Source organism: Sinohyriopsis cumingii, chromosome 2 (genome assembly GCF_028554795.1).
Source record: "Sinohyriopsis cumingii isolate HCF-2022 chromosome 2, ASM2855479v2, whole genome shotgun sequence".
Taxonomy (NCBI): domain Eukaryota; kingdom Metazoa; phylum Mollusca; class Bivalvia; order Unionida; family Unionidae; genus Sinohyriopsis; species Sinohyriopsis cumingii.
Genome location: NC_142962.1, coordinates 64334949 through 64350324, shown reverse-complemented (window position 1 = coordinate 64350324; position 15376 = coordinate 64334949). Strand labels below are relative to the sequence as shown.

Sequence of the window (15376 nt, the reverse complement as noted above, 5' to 3'; positions counted from 1 at the left end):
ATTTCGAAACTTTTTATACGACACTTCAACCTAACTGCATGACAATCGATCAATCAATCGCAATAATGCAACTGTCGTAAAGAACTGAAGACTGTTATAAATAAAACCCTTGTGGAGGATACAGTTACTTAATCCTAGTATGTAGTATTAGGCATATGTGCCTAGCTGTACCTAATACGGTTTTTAAATTCGTTCGTTTTCTACGACAGAGTTTTTGCTGTCAATGCATTAATTTCGAAAAATTAAATTTTGGACGTTTTTGTGTATATATTTGTTTAACTCTTTCAATTTTTAAAATTAGCAATAAATGCGTACGGTACGTTTAAGATATTCATGCACAATGTTAGTGTTAGCTTGAGTTACAGATCTTGACAGTGGTCAAGGCATATCTCGGACCTTCTTTATTAAAATAAAACCGAATAAAAGTGTCAAATCGACAGACTATTTAAAATACACTGGCAGCGAGACTAATCAGAACATGCATTACTAAGACATTCCTAGCTACCACAGTGGATGCATTGCATATATTCATTGATGGTACACTGATATTGTGAAAGCATTACATAGCTGGAATTTATGCCACTCAAATACATTCTTATTCTAAACTAAAATCTGACCAAGTTTCGTTCAGTTTGGTGTTGCGTCCTCATAATAAACATGACAAAATGTATTATTAATGATTAATTAATTTGACTGCCTACTAATCCTATGTTATGTGAGGATCTTACAGACATGACTAATTAATTTATGCTCGTCGCTGTATGAAATTTTAGTGGATACAATCTGAGAAAGACGATTTCATATTTTTTATTATCTTGGATAAAACTTATAGATATTGAACAGACAAAGTCTACAAAGTTTATAACAAAATTTTCAAACATATATACTATAAAGTAGCCAAAATGATAATGTTTAATCAAATCAATTCGAAACCTTTCATCCGGTCTGCACGTAATGTTTATAGCTGAAAACTCTTTATATGGAGCCCTTTGATCCGTATAACTTTGTCAATTCAGTATCTATCCAGTTTTCCACGTTCACAATGAATTCAACATACACATTTAATTGCAGGTTCAACTGTACTGACTATCTTAATTTGTCCAGAGAAGAGATGCATACACATTTGAAAGGTTGCCTAACAAATTAATATATTCTTTTCCACTCTTCAAAGGGTCAACATATATGGTCATTTTTCGTAAAAAGAGCATAGGACACATTCTGCGTAATTTCACTTACAAAAGGTTTCCATCATATGTGCATTTAATGAACAAATTTTCCTTCACAGAATATAATCGATCTTTTGTTTCGATTTCACAAGAGGCAATGGTTTATTTAGAAATTAACTTCCCTTTGCATGTGAAAATAATTCAAAATTACCCGAGAGCTCTCAATATAGGATCAATTAATGTAATACTGGATAATAATCAATCTTTTCTAGGACATAGTTTTTCCACTTACGAGGAGGGAGGGACATGGTTTTTCCATTTACAAGGATGGAGGGGTTTATTCAGAAATTTACCTGCCTTTCCAGGTGAAATTAATTAAATTAGGATCAATCGAAATTAGGATCAATTACCGTAACCGTACAAATGTCCTTATAAAACGCGGGTCAACCAGTAATCATTTCCATCCAACTAATTGGCCAATTATACAGTTTTCCGGCCCGGATACGACTGAAATAAATCGTCTTTGTTCGACCATTAACATTTTTCATATGACCATAGTACTGACACGTAATAAAGGCTTTTGTTGAATATCTCTGACGATTTAGATGAAAAACTTTAGGATCATTGTTATATTGTTTATTACTGCAGCATATAAGTATCTGACCACATCACTTGCAAAAGGTTTACAGCATTTGTGCATTCAATGAACGCATTCTCCTTCACAGAATATAATCAATCTTTTGTTTCGATTTCACAAGAGGCAATGGTTTATTTAGAAATGAACTTCCCTTTGCGTGTGCAAATAATTCAAAATTGCATGAGAGCTCTCAATATAGAATCAATTAATGTAATATTGGATAATAATCAATCTTTTCGAGGACACTTACAAAGAGGGGGGATTTATTTCGAAATTTATCTGCCTTTCCAGGTGAAATTAATTTTAAAAAATTAAGCATTATCCCACATATTAGGATCAATTACCGTAACCGTACAAATGTCCTTACAAAACGCGGGTCAACCATTAATCATTTCCATACAACTAATTGACAACTTTTATAATTGAATATCTCTGACGATTTAGATGAAAAACTTTAGGATCATTGTTATATTGTTTATTACTACAGCATATAAGTATCTGACCACATCATTGATCACCTCTCATTTTTTACGAAAAGTTTTATTCTTAAGAAAACGTACCCCACTATATAAGTTCTTTGGAGAGACCGTTAGGTTTTCTACATACATTTTATAAAAATGAATGCTTTTTTATTTTGGGCGAGACTTCTTACTGGAATAATTAGTGAAATTTCAAACAAGTCATGCCATATTACGTTGCACTGTTCTTGTCATATTAAATGTATTTCCTTTACCAGACAAATTGTGTGTGATTTAGGACAGAATAATTGATGGTTACCTCAGTTATTCCATTTGTTGATTGCATGAAAAATAAATATGTACACCCTTGACATTCTAGTGTTTTCAATTATTTTAAAAGCAGAATGTATAGGATATTTAAAAAGTCTTTAACTTTTGATTCCCTTATTAACACTGTATAGACTGATTTTTACAAAGTTCCGCGTAATCAATGACAGATATCCAGCTGCAACCGGAAATGGCTAAATTTTTGGGATATATCTGAAAGTAAACGTGAACTGTGTGCCACACAACATATAACTGGTGAATTTTAGTATCTTTTTCAATGTCTTTAGTGAATTTTAGTATCTTTTTAAACGTCCTTAATGAATTTTAGTATTTTTTTCAATGTCCTTAATGAATTTTAGTATTTTTTTCTATGTCAATATGATGCTAAAATAGCACAATAATATATAGGTTAATGGAATCTAAAACATGCATATACATACAAATTTAGTCAATTGCTAAATAACACAAATGTTAATGCACAAATTAGATTAAATAAATTTATAAACTGATATATAAATCAATATGTTCCCGTGTAACTCAAAATAGTTATGCCCTTTACCGTTTCAATAGTAAACCTGCTGAATTTTCAATATGACCATGTCCTGAAAGTTCGCGACATTGTATACATTAGAACTATGAAAAATGATTGGTTTTATTTGCTGTGTTTTCAATAACTCTAAATTTTAATCTTAAATAAGAAAATTAAATTAACGTTTTTTTTACTTAATACCCCATCAAAGTTGTGTACTTCACATATATATGAATGTTCTGTAATGCCTTTAAGCATCTCTCTCGACCTCGAATTATTATTTTCATCCTGCTCCTTCCTATGTTTCTTAAGTACATGAAGCAGCGTTGGTGATCGTAAATGACTCATGCGCTCTGAATGATATGATCAGGTTTTATTACTGATTGTATTTATTTTCTTTTTTTTTTCTTTCTTGTTCTTCTTTGGTGTTGTATCATCTCCTTGCCTTCAATGTGACTTTATTTCATACCCGAACAAAATTACTCACCATCTCTGTTTGAGCAGTGTTTGTTAAAAACGTTTTTTAAAGTATTTTAAAATGTTAATAATGTTGGCTGTATCTGATGCCGAATAGGCATAATTTTTACAACATGAATGCTCCTGATCCTAACAGGCATCTCATGACTTATACTAAGCACTTTAGACTCCTCAGAATTGGCACACCTTGGTCTTTTGTGGTGGAAAAATCGGAGAATCCTAAGGAGATCACCATCAACCTTGGAAGGGAGACCATTTTACTCTCGCGCATACAAAACCAGTGAGAGAACCCAGGACAGTTTATTCCATAACATCTATATGCCAAAAGTAATTTTCTTGATTGGTTGATAAAGCGATATCCCTTGCACCAAACTGTTTTCCTTTCCACCCTTGCCCAAACCGAAAGAATTCTTGCATTTTCCTGCTGTTTTATTTTGTATACCATTTTTTAATGCTCTTTCTTTTGTACTTCATCTTCTGCGTCTCTCCTCTCTATTTATAGTCTTCTTTTACACTACAACATTGCGAAATTTCTCACGACCAAGCCTGCTCCAGCCGTATCATCTTCAACAGCCCTGGTAAAAGATGGACGGCTGGAAGGATACACGGCCTGCGTTTGTTGGGTATTACATAATTTATTTGGTTGAATAATACCCAGACAGTAAAATTATAGACTTCAAACCAAAACTAGGTTGATCAATGTATAAGGTAGTTCACATTACTGACTTAAAATCAGAGATTTTTAAGTAGGTTTTGATTATTTTGGTTTTATCTGATCAGTTGGAAAATAAAAGAGGAAGGGAAACACAGTTCAGTAGACATGGATACCTTTGGTTATATAGTATAGATGGAACAAATAAAACAATTGTTATAAATTTAAGGGGTAACTTATTTGTTAAACAGGGCCACAGTAGCAAAACACACGGGCAAAGGGTTCATTATGATCAAGCATGTCGCATCTGATTGGAAACAAGGTTTTGCTCATAATTTTGCTTTAAGGAGTGCTCTACGAGAACGATATAACACACCCAAGAAACTTGAATATTAGCTATTTATCTCGCACGATTTCTTGTCAAAGCGGCTCTGATTTTTCGATGAATTGTTTTGTTATTGCAAAGACATTAGTCAAGTATGAGTTTTACTTTTTTTCGTAATAGGTTTTACTTATCATGTGAAATATGAACAAACCACCAATCCATCAATCCATGTACCCAATGAACCACATGTACAAATTAACTAATCCCTTACCAAAGCCATGGCCGTAACATATTTGGTACAAAAATAAAACAGATAAAAAGAATACCATGTTCTAACTTGCTACCTGCTGAGCTGATTACCTTCAGGAGATTTGAAGAAAATAAAACATGGGAAGCTCAAAATCTGTCAAGAATATTGGGGCTACTGCATTCTCGCTGAGGCTCGTTACAGATAAATTTAAAACAATAGGTAAATGGATATAGCTATGGGGAGGAAGTGGGTTCCAAGACTAACATTATAACAACTGGACTCACAGTCCTACAAAGTAAGACCACAGGGTCAACCCGTGATATTTACGACATGGGGGATGGGATGGGAGATAAATCCCGCTGCTCCCCCATCGTAACGGTCTTGGTCGATTTCTTCCACTGTTTGACTGTTGGACCTCCATCACTATAACCATTTATCGATAGTCTTAATTTCATGTGTAAGTAGCCCCTGTTGGAAACACAAACTGTTAATGAACGCGAGTATAGATTTAAAGAAATGAGAATTGGTTATTCGCAGTAAAGATTCGGTCAAGTTACAATGAACTCGTGAAAGCATCCAATCCAAGAGTCATATATATGTCAAACCCAACGACACATCCTTTACTTTCAATACTGAGCTTCTACTCAGACCACATGTGCCTATTTAGATAAAGTATTAAAGCCATGCTGTGGAGATTTTCAAAACCTCAGATCGCCTTCCATTGGTAGAAGTATTGTTGGATGCTGATGTAGCTATTACGTTACAGATGGCGAACACCCTGTTTTATGCCTTTAAATAGCTACGTAGCATACGCCCTCGACAAGAATTAAAACGCTTAAAAAAGATTCGAATAGTGATAGGAAATATCTTTTTAACAAAGGACAATATAAAAATGAAAGAATAAAATTATAAAGAATTGCAATTGTAAAAGTTTGATGTTGTCATTTTCTGATTTTGTTTTGGTATAAACCACGATAAACTCATTAAGAAAAATATACCAAAAAAACACCAAACAACAGCAACATTAAACTCATAAATACACGTCAACATCTGAGCTAGGAAAGTATTTAGTACCACGTTGTGTTGTTTGGTTGTTTTCTAATAGCAACTTCAGCACTGTATTGGGTTTTATTAAGCCGAAGAAGTGGAGTCTGATGATTGAAAAGAAATCCACGTAACATTAATAAAGTTTAAATGTGGCCGTACCACGTTATTTAGCTCGATAACCATTCCGTTACATTGTATCAATAAACAAATATTAATATGTTATACTCTAGAGAGATATTATTCCTACAATGTTAGACCTGATATTTATGTTTTGGGCGTCGACGCCGAAAACATAAATATAAGGGTCGAGATCTTACATTGTAGGACCAGAGAGACATGCATAATAAAGTGCGCATATAAATATTTGAAGAAACAAAAACGAAAAAAATAAAAAGAATCACGTCGCGATGTACAAATAGGCACATAACCAAATTGAACCTGGCTAAACTATTTTTTAAGAAAATACGACTTTATAATTTCTTGGACAAAGTTTTAAGGAATTTAAATAAAATACACAAATTTGTGTATTTTATTATATGTACAAATGTTAACATTTGCATAGTGTACAAATTTTCACATGTGCCAATTTCCTTTTGCACTCCCTCAAGAGCTGGTTCAAATGTACTCACCATACAAGTGTTGATAGTCGTGTATATCCGTGGACATTACTAACTGTAAGTATGCAAAAACATGCATATGCAAATTTGGACACGTATGTTACGTGCCACATGCGATTGTAGTATTACATAACAATTACCTTTAAACCATAATATTACACGAAACAGATGGCCGAGTGGTCTAAAGCGCTCTCCGTTACGGATCACTGCCATCTCACCACTGTCTACGTGGGTTCGAGTCTCGGATTCAGCCAATGTGGGTATGTGAGAAAGCTTGCCAGTAGCTTCTCGTGGGTCGGTGGTTCTTTCTGGAGTTTTCCCGGGTTCTTCCTCCACCATTAATACTGGCCGCCATGTATAGCCTATCGTGTGCTCAAATATGGCGTTAAACCCTACAACAACAACAATTACACGAAACAAAATCTTGCCAATACATGTAATTTGATAACAACGTCAGGCATTTAACCACTTCGCTGCAGGGCCGGTGTAACAAGCAAAAGTATACCCCCAGTCCAGAGTATACCTGGGGTTAAAGCGGCCTAGGCTAGATTATACCCGGGTATATTATGGCCTGGGCCAATTTATACCCCTGGGGTATATTATGGCCTAGGCCAATTCATATCCCTCAGGCCAAATTATACCCCATCATATCAATAGTGTTGAGCGATACACAAGAATTACTTAATTTTTCAACATTTTATTGAGGATTCAGCTTTGTCAGGTAAGGTAAGTGACATGTTTCAGTCGTACTCGTAGTCTGTCAAGGTATATACATACAAGATAATATATATATATTATCGCAGTAATTTGTTACACTATCGTAGTAGTGACAATGCACAACAATTTGAGCTTTTTTTGTAGAAAACTTGAAGAAGGAATCAAGAATCATGATACAATATATACCTCACATTCTTCCAGTCCAATTGTAATGATTAACTATTATATTTCCAACACTCCCATCAATGTGTTCTAGTTTTTAAATCACAATGGTATTCTTATTTCTTTAAGCTGAAGCTAAAACATACCTCAGTAAGCTCAGAAAAGGCGGCGATGATTGTTGCTCATGTTTTCCTGCTACAAGTAAATACCAGAACGATAAGTAAATATTAATTTAATATACAAGTGGGGAATATTCTGGCCTGAAGGGGTATGGTCTGGCCCAGGCTATTTTACACCCCCGGGCATAGTTTAGCCTAGGACACTTTATCCCCCGGAGTATACTCTGGCCTGGGCCAAACTAAACCCGGGTTTAATCTGAGCAGGGGTTAATTTGGCCTGCTACACCTGATTGAGGTATACGCTAAAGAAGCTACAGCTTAGGGCCTCACAGTTTGAAGGGGCCTCACAGTCTCGCAGCTTTATTCTCTGTTGACACTTACCAAATAGGGCTTCTACAGCTTCCCAAAGCTTAGGGCCTCACTGTATCTAAACCTGGTTCTGTTTCGCTACCATTTTTTTAATAATAAATCATCAATCAACACGACTGTCATCATAAAAAATTAACAACAACAACAACGACGGCATCAACAGATCCTCGTTGCTTTGTCATTATTATTGTAACCGTCATTATCATTATCGTCGTAATCATCATTATCATTTTATAATTTTCTTTGAATAAGAAACGTAGGTACAAATACCTACTTTCGTATAATTTGACACAAATCGACTGAAAATCCCAAATCCAAAGATATGTATACTAATAATTTATATTCACAGTACATTTACCACCGCTTTTTTTAAACAAAAAATGCTTATTCTATGCAGGTGGTCGCTCAACAAGAGTGCAAAATGCCACATAATGACTAATTTGGTACACAAGATCTTACAAACAACAAAACAAAAACTACCTGGTGATTTAGAAAAGAAAGACACAATGTATGTTTCGCGACACCGTACCATAGGATGTTAAAAAAAGCCACGGTGATTATTTGCCAATTCAGTCAGTTGATCTGTTTACAATTCACCCAGTAAGATAGGAAAATTGGTAATTACTCTCTCTCTCTCTCTCTGGTACATATATTAAGGCAGTAAACATCAAGAATAAACGAGATTTTATTTACTACATCTATTTTTGGGCATCTATTTCTGATGCATACAAATATAAATTAAGGCAGTGTGTATTAAGGATAAATTCGAGTTTATTCTCTCTCCCCCTCTTCTCTCTGATACAAATATTAAGGCTGTGTGCATTATGAATAAATTCGATTTTATTTTCGAGTTGAACGATATTCATTATCTGTCAACGATTACTTTGTTCACAAGTTATTTGGATCACTTCTAAAAAAAATAACAACCCCTACCAACTTTTTCTGTACATAATTTGTCTTAGAAATTGTCTTATCGTGAGTATAAAGTAAGACAAGGAACAAATCTTGTATATATTAGCCATCCGGTCAAAATAGGTCCGGACGATTTGCGTCGAATATCTTAATTTTGTGAAAGGTAACCATATACATTCACCGAATATCTTGAAAAATATCTTCACTTCATGTTAAATAAATTATCCATTTATAAAGTTTTACCCCTGCTACTTAACGCTATATGGTACATTCTTAGTCTGTTTCTTTTTTCTTTACCGTCTTTTGAGTTTATGAAGAAAATATATGCAAAATTATTGAACCGAACAAGACCGAATTTGTATATAGGTACCTTAAAAGGGTTATTAGACCTAATCAGGTTTTGATGACCTTAAGCCCATTGTCACGGGCCACAATTAAGTATCGAGGAAAAGACTGCTGGTTCCGAGCAAAACAGTTCAATTATCACCCAGTAAATCTGATGGTTAAGGTCACAGGCGATAGATATATTGTATTACCATAAGGACGTCATATAGTGAACAGTAAATATCCAATATCTGAGAGACACAACTCTAACCTAATTTGATATGTAGGTCTTTTATGATATTTCAAAGACCTTGTTAAGATATGCATGAAGTAATCAACTTGAGTCAGGCCAACCCTAAAACATACTGACTAATACCCATGGACCGCAAACCAACTGTCGATGGTGTATGGTGTCCCAAAATAGTCCCAACTCATATCAACGGTTTTTGAGGGTGGCAAGTAAGGCGACCGCCCCAGACCCCGCTCCTGAGGGGGGCCCCGCGCTTCAGGCATTAAAAAACCCGTTCTCCACGACCACAAACAGGATTTTTTAAAATGAATAATGAAAAAACTAAATTCGTGCGCTAAATCGCGAAAGTTGATCTAGTCTAGACATAATCAGTGTTTGCAGTTAATCTAGTCTAGACATAATCAGTGTTTGCAGTAGCATGCCAACTGAGATACCGATACTCTGGCCCCTATGATCTTGTATTTATCTGGGGCTGTTCGTGAACATCGTAGAATTATGTGATACTGTATTTGGAAAAGGCATATTGTTTGCATAGTTTGCACTGAAACTATGATTCATATGAGATAAGCGCCAGTATACAATTATATGCTGTTATATCACCTGATATGTTAACAAGTAGGCGTGGTTGACTCCGTTCTCTGGGGATATGCCAGTTGCAAAGTCAAATTATGGCTAGCAGTGGCGAGTACTGTCTCTGCTCTGCCGATTGGTCAGTTAATATAGACAAATTAGAAGATCCAAATATCAATAATTATCACGACAACGTAATGCATGTCATCTTAAATGCAGCTAACCTAAGTATCCCTAAAGTAAAAAATAACCAAAACAAATAATACCATGGTGTAATGAGCAGTGCACAACAGCGCATAAGGCAAAAAAAAAAGCTCTAAATAAATTTAAACGTACCAAAAATTCATTAGACTAACGTCAATACAAAGATAAAGAAAAATTGCTGGAAAATACAATTAAATCAGCTAACGATAAAAACTGGCAAGCTTTCTGTTCTGAATTAAACCTAAATACTAACACAAAGCAAGTCTGGGATAATATCAAAGCAATTAGGGGGGAAACAAACCCATTCAACCCCCCACCCCACCCAAAAAAATTAAGACCGTAAACCGTATTATCTTCAAGCTTTTATAATAAGAAGGTGTCGTTACCTTAACGTACAAGTCTTTAATGCATGTAATGTGGTTCTCGTATGTCTTATAACAAAAATAAGTGTGTCCTCTCTTCTTCTTTAGCTGTATTAATTTGTTCATAAATGTACATCAACAAAGGGTTTTTGAAACAAAGGGTTTCAGCAAACTGGGTGGTACAAAAATGCTATAGTGAATGTATGGATTCAACACTAGGAAGTTACAGGTGTTATAATCCATGTTAAATCCTGAGCAGTTTTGAATCTATAGGACTTCCATTAAAATTTAAGTATGCTAGTCTTAAATTTCTATGTACCAGTCATAACTTAGCGACGGAGACTGGTCGACTTTTCGTGGTATGGCTGTATCTGATAGAATGTTTCCATGTTGTGAAAAGAATCATTCAGGACAAGATGACCACCATTTTATTTTCGTATATAACTAGCTAGATAGCTAGAACAATTGTCCTATATACGGGGTCCTCGATATGCATCAAATGCAAGAATGTGTGTGTGTGTGTGTGTGTGTGTGAGAGAGAGAGAGAGAGAGAGAGAGAGTAAAGAACTCAGCAGAGCAGTCTTACCGATATCTAGTCGAGCATCCCTGCCACCATCCTCCACAAGCTCGGTAACTGACACTTTCGGAGTAATATATTGTTATAACATTATATCTGAAATTTTAAAGAAACTTATTTAATGATATGTAAAAAGTATATTAAAGTAGATGAATGTTTTGATATATTTGACCATTCAATTTAAGTCAGTATGTGTAACCAGCAAATTAAAACAGGATTGTAATGCTCGATTGCAAAATACACTGACAATATCACAATAGCCACGAGGAAATGAAAATGAGCAAACATTTTTTAAACCACTGAAAGGAAAACATAAACCTAACAAATATTATTCTCCTTTACATAGCTACATGAGCAAGAAACACAAAAGTACAAGCACATACGTACAAACAAGAACGTGCACGCACATACATACATACTTTTGTCAATACCTTCCTTTAAAAAAATTATGTTTAACTACTTCTCAGCTTTTAGATATAAACGTAAGGACAGTTAGTACTAACCCTAAATTCTGATGATGCCAGTGGGCATATAATTGGAACTGCACGATGTTATTCCGAAACAATCTGTGAATATTTTTGGAGTTTGAGAATTCACATAATTCTATTAATTGGATTAAATCCATTAAAAGGTTACTCAAGTGTATGCTCTTCATTTATAATAAACACCATTAATATGCTTTATAATATAAAACTATAACTAGGTCATTAATTTTACTAGATTTCAACACATGATGCTGGTGTGAAATTCCTTATGCGTGTTTGTGTGTGTTATAAAGCTTGCCTGGGGCAAACTGACTAGAAATTTTAACTTGACCCTGGAAAATTTGAGTTGTCCTAAACATAATATCACATCATGAGTAAAACATAAGAAATCGTGTTATATTAAGAAAACTTTTATTTGCTTTGAATCTCTGTTGAGCAGCAGGGAAGTTCTACAGACCAGACGGTTCCGCCAAAATAAACCTTCCTACGAGAACTTTCTCCGTAGAAGCCTCAGAAAGCAGAAATAACGCTTCCTACGAAAATTAATTTGCGTAAATTCGTCACCGAGTGCAATTTTTGTGTGCAAAATCAATGATTCTGGACAAGTAAAAAACAAGGATTTTTAGGGGGGGGGGAATTTATTTGGTGTCGTGGACGTTGTCAAGGTTTGGCTGCAAATTTATGAATAAATTTGATCGAGACCGATTCGATACCTACTACGCGGATCATGAAGATTAATCGTAATAAAACCGTGCGGTGTTGCCTGAGCGCGACTGAAGAAATTTTTAAATTTGTTTATGTCCATGTCGCCGTTACACCAAGTCTGATGAATATTTCTCAGCGTGTGAGTATCGACGCCATTGAATACCGATAAGATATTGCAATTGTCCCTAATTACCTTTGGAATCTGCGTATATCGCTGCGTCACGTAAATAACATCGGTATTCTTGTGTCGGCCACGCGAGAATATCCTAGCCGGGTTGGTCTGCTTGTCCAGCATGACATCATCGAATACGACAAGATTATTAACATCGCCATCTAAATTTTCCACTGATGGAGCTTCATTGATGTCTGTGATAAATTCTATCGTGCCCTCGTCGGTATTGTCACTGAATTCCTTTAGCACTTGATAACATCGCTGATCATCAACGGACGGCGCAACCAAATACAACTTATCCCATTTCAGCCATCGCATTATCAAATTTAGCAACAACTGCGTCTTTCCAGAACCAGACGGGCCGATGATTATCATCCTTATAGAATTTGGTAATACCGCATTATGTTTCACTTGCTCGCGTCGCTTCGTGGCGGAAAAATCAATTACATTCATGTTACTAAAATATATGGATCTATATTGTGTTAAGTGTCGCACTCACACAGCTACGTTAAATCCAATCGAAATCGTCACACGCAACAACAGAAATGCAATCGCAGGAGAATGCGAAGTTTGCAAGACACGCAAGTTTAGATTTGTAAAAAAAAAAGTAGAACCGGAGGAGATATCGCAGCCTCCTTGTCAAATCTACCCGGAACTCCCTGGGCAAAATATCCAGGAGAGAAGCATCTGCCAGGGTACAATTACTGTGGACCCGGAACAAGACTCGATATAAGACTCGACGATAATAACCAACCAAAGCAAGGTGAAGATCCAGTAAACGCCATCGATAGCGCTTGTTACTACCACGATCTTGCGTATCGTAGTGGAGATCTACAACAAAGGCATCTCGCTGATATCAGGCTAATTCACGCACTAAACGCGATTCCTGACAAAAGTTTCAAAGAAAAATTGGCAACTTGGTTGATAAAAGGCGCAATGAAAGGTAAATTAGTATTCGGTGCTGGTAAATAATAATGGAGCAGATATATTATTCTCCGCGAGGATTCTGGCGAGGAAAATCAGCAATTGCCAAACTCGCTAAAGCCGCTAAAGTAAAACAATCCACCGCTGAATCGTGGTTATCGAAACAGGCAGTCTGGCAAATATATCTTCCTCCGCCTAAGAAAATACCATATGCAAGTTTCACCGTCAGTGTCCCTAATGAAGTCCATCAGGCTGATTTAATGTTTCTTCCTTACGATACCGTCGACGGAGTCACATATAAATATGTCTTGACAGTCGTTGATATCGCCAGCAGGTATAAGGAAGCCGAGCCGTTATCGAATAAAACAGCAACGGAGATCGCTAAGGCGTTTAGCGAAATTTATTCACGATCCCCGTTGACCTGGCCAAAGCTTCTCCAGGTTGATCCAGGTCGAGAATTTCTTGGCGCGGTTACTTCACTGATGAAAAAGAATAATGTTAAAATCCGTCGCGGTATTGTAGGTGTTCATCACAATCAAGCTATCGTTGAGAGATTCAACAAAACTCTTGCAGACCGATTATCCGGATACCAATACGCGCGTGAATTTATTCAAGATAATCGATCTCATGATTGGGTATCAAGATTGCCTCATGTGATTAACGCGTTAAATAACGAAGTAACTCGAACAATAGCAATGAAGCCTGCAATTGCAATTACAAAATCGAATATACCCCTAAAACGGGATTCTACGATTCCACCTGTGCTAGGTAGCGTCATGGTCAGGTATTTATATAAGCAAGGTGAGGCCGAGGGAGGCAGAAAAAGAGCAACCGATCCAAACTGGAGCGTAACAACACACAAAATATCAGCCGTAACAAGATCATCGGGAAGACCAGCAATTTATTTCCTAGATTCGCTAGCGCCACAACGCGGATTTACCAAAGAAGAATTACAAATAATACCGAAAGATACTCAACTACCGCCAGCGTCACTAATGTGATTTACTCGAATTCTACCTAACTGGGATAATTTTCTTACTCTCGACACGGCTAAATACACTAAATTTGACCAGGAAATTCTATCATCGACGATCCAGACCTGACCGTGCACTGTCAATCCCTGTGATGAATGTATCGTTGTTGCATATCCTAGTTTCCATGGCGATCTTTCTGCGTTTATCGCGTCATTAACAAGATTAATATCAACAAGAATAATATCGTTCAAGACCAAGATCTTTTCCTCTCCGCAGGGTAAAGTAACACTAATATTTTGTTTCCTGGTATCAGCGGGCCTGTAACACAACGGCACCTGCAACGTTGGAAATTTCTCGCAATGCAACTTGAATAACATCTCCTGAATAATATCGCGAACAATTTTCCTGCTAGCAACAATCAGATGATCGGGACGCCACAAATTTAGAAAAATATCCATCGGAGTCTCGTCGATTATTCTTCTCATCACCTCACATTGAAAATTATTCCGTTGTAATCGAATTATTTTTTTGAATTCGGTCAGTAAACTATCATCGGATCTATAATCGGCGTCGATTTCCTCATAATAGTCAACGAAGTTCCTGAGCCATTCATGAGGAGATTCACCATCAATAGGATCTGGCTGACCATGATCGCCGCACATTATCACGGCGGTATTTTTCTCCTCCAGCCAGGTCAGGAATGATTTTAACGTGACAAGACCTACTGTGCAAATTTCATCAAATATTATAATCTTGTTGATGTATTTGTTTCCCATGCGAGCCGAATCCCATAATCCACCGCTGTACTTGAAATAACTATGATACGTGCAAGAACCAACGCCACGTTGCCTTATTTCTCGCGCTAATCTGTGAGTCGGAGTCAGCACGATCATATCAGAGTTTGAAAATAAATTTATCGCTCGCGTTGTTTTACCGCTACCACCAGGACCATTCATGTAGACAAATTTGTTACGTGAAATTGGGTCAAATGCAGATGCAGCCGTCGAAGATTCTTCACATTTATCTCGATGAAATTTATCGCAATCTTCGACATCGGCGTCCTCG

The 15376-nt window shown here is 36.3% G+C and overlaps 1 protein-coding gene across 1 annotated transcript in view; it reads right to left on the bottom strand.

Moving 5' to 3' along the window:
• Positions 1-15376, bottom strand: part of LOC149805053 (uncharacterized) — an 85412-nt gene that overhangs the window by 52941 nt on the left and 17095 nt on the right. Inside the window, exon 2 of the mRNA XM_089933491.1 lies at positions 11061-11147. Within this exon, the coding sequence (XP_089789617.1) occupies positions 11061-11147 (87 nt within the window). The remainder of the gene's footprint in view (positions 1-11060; positions 11148-15376) is intronic.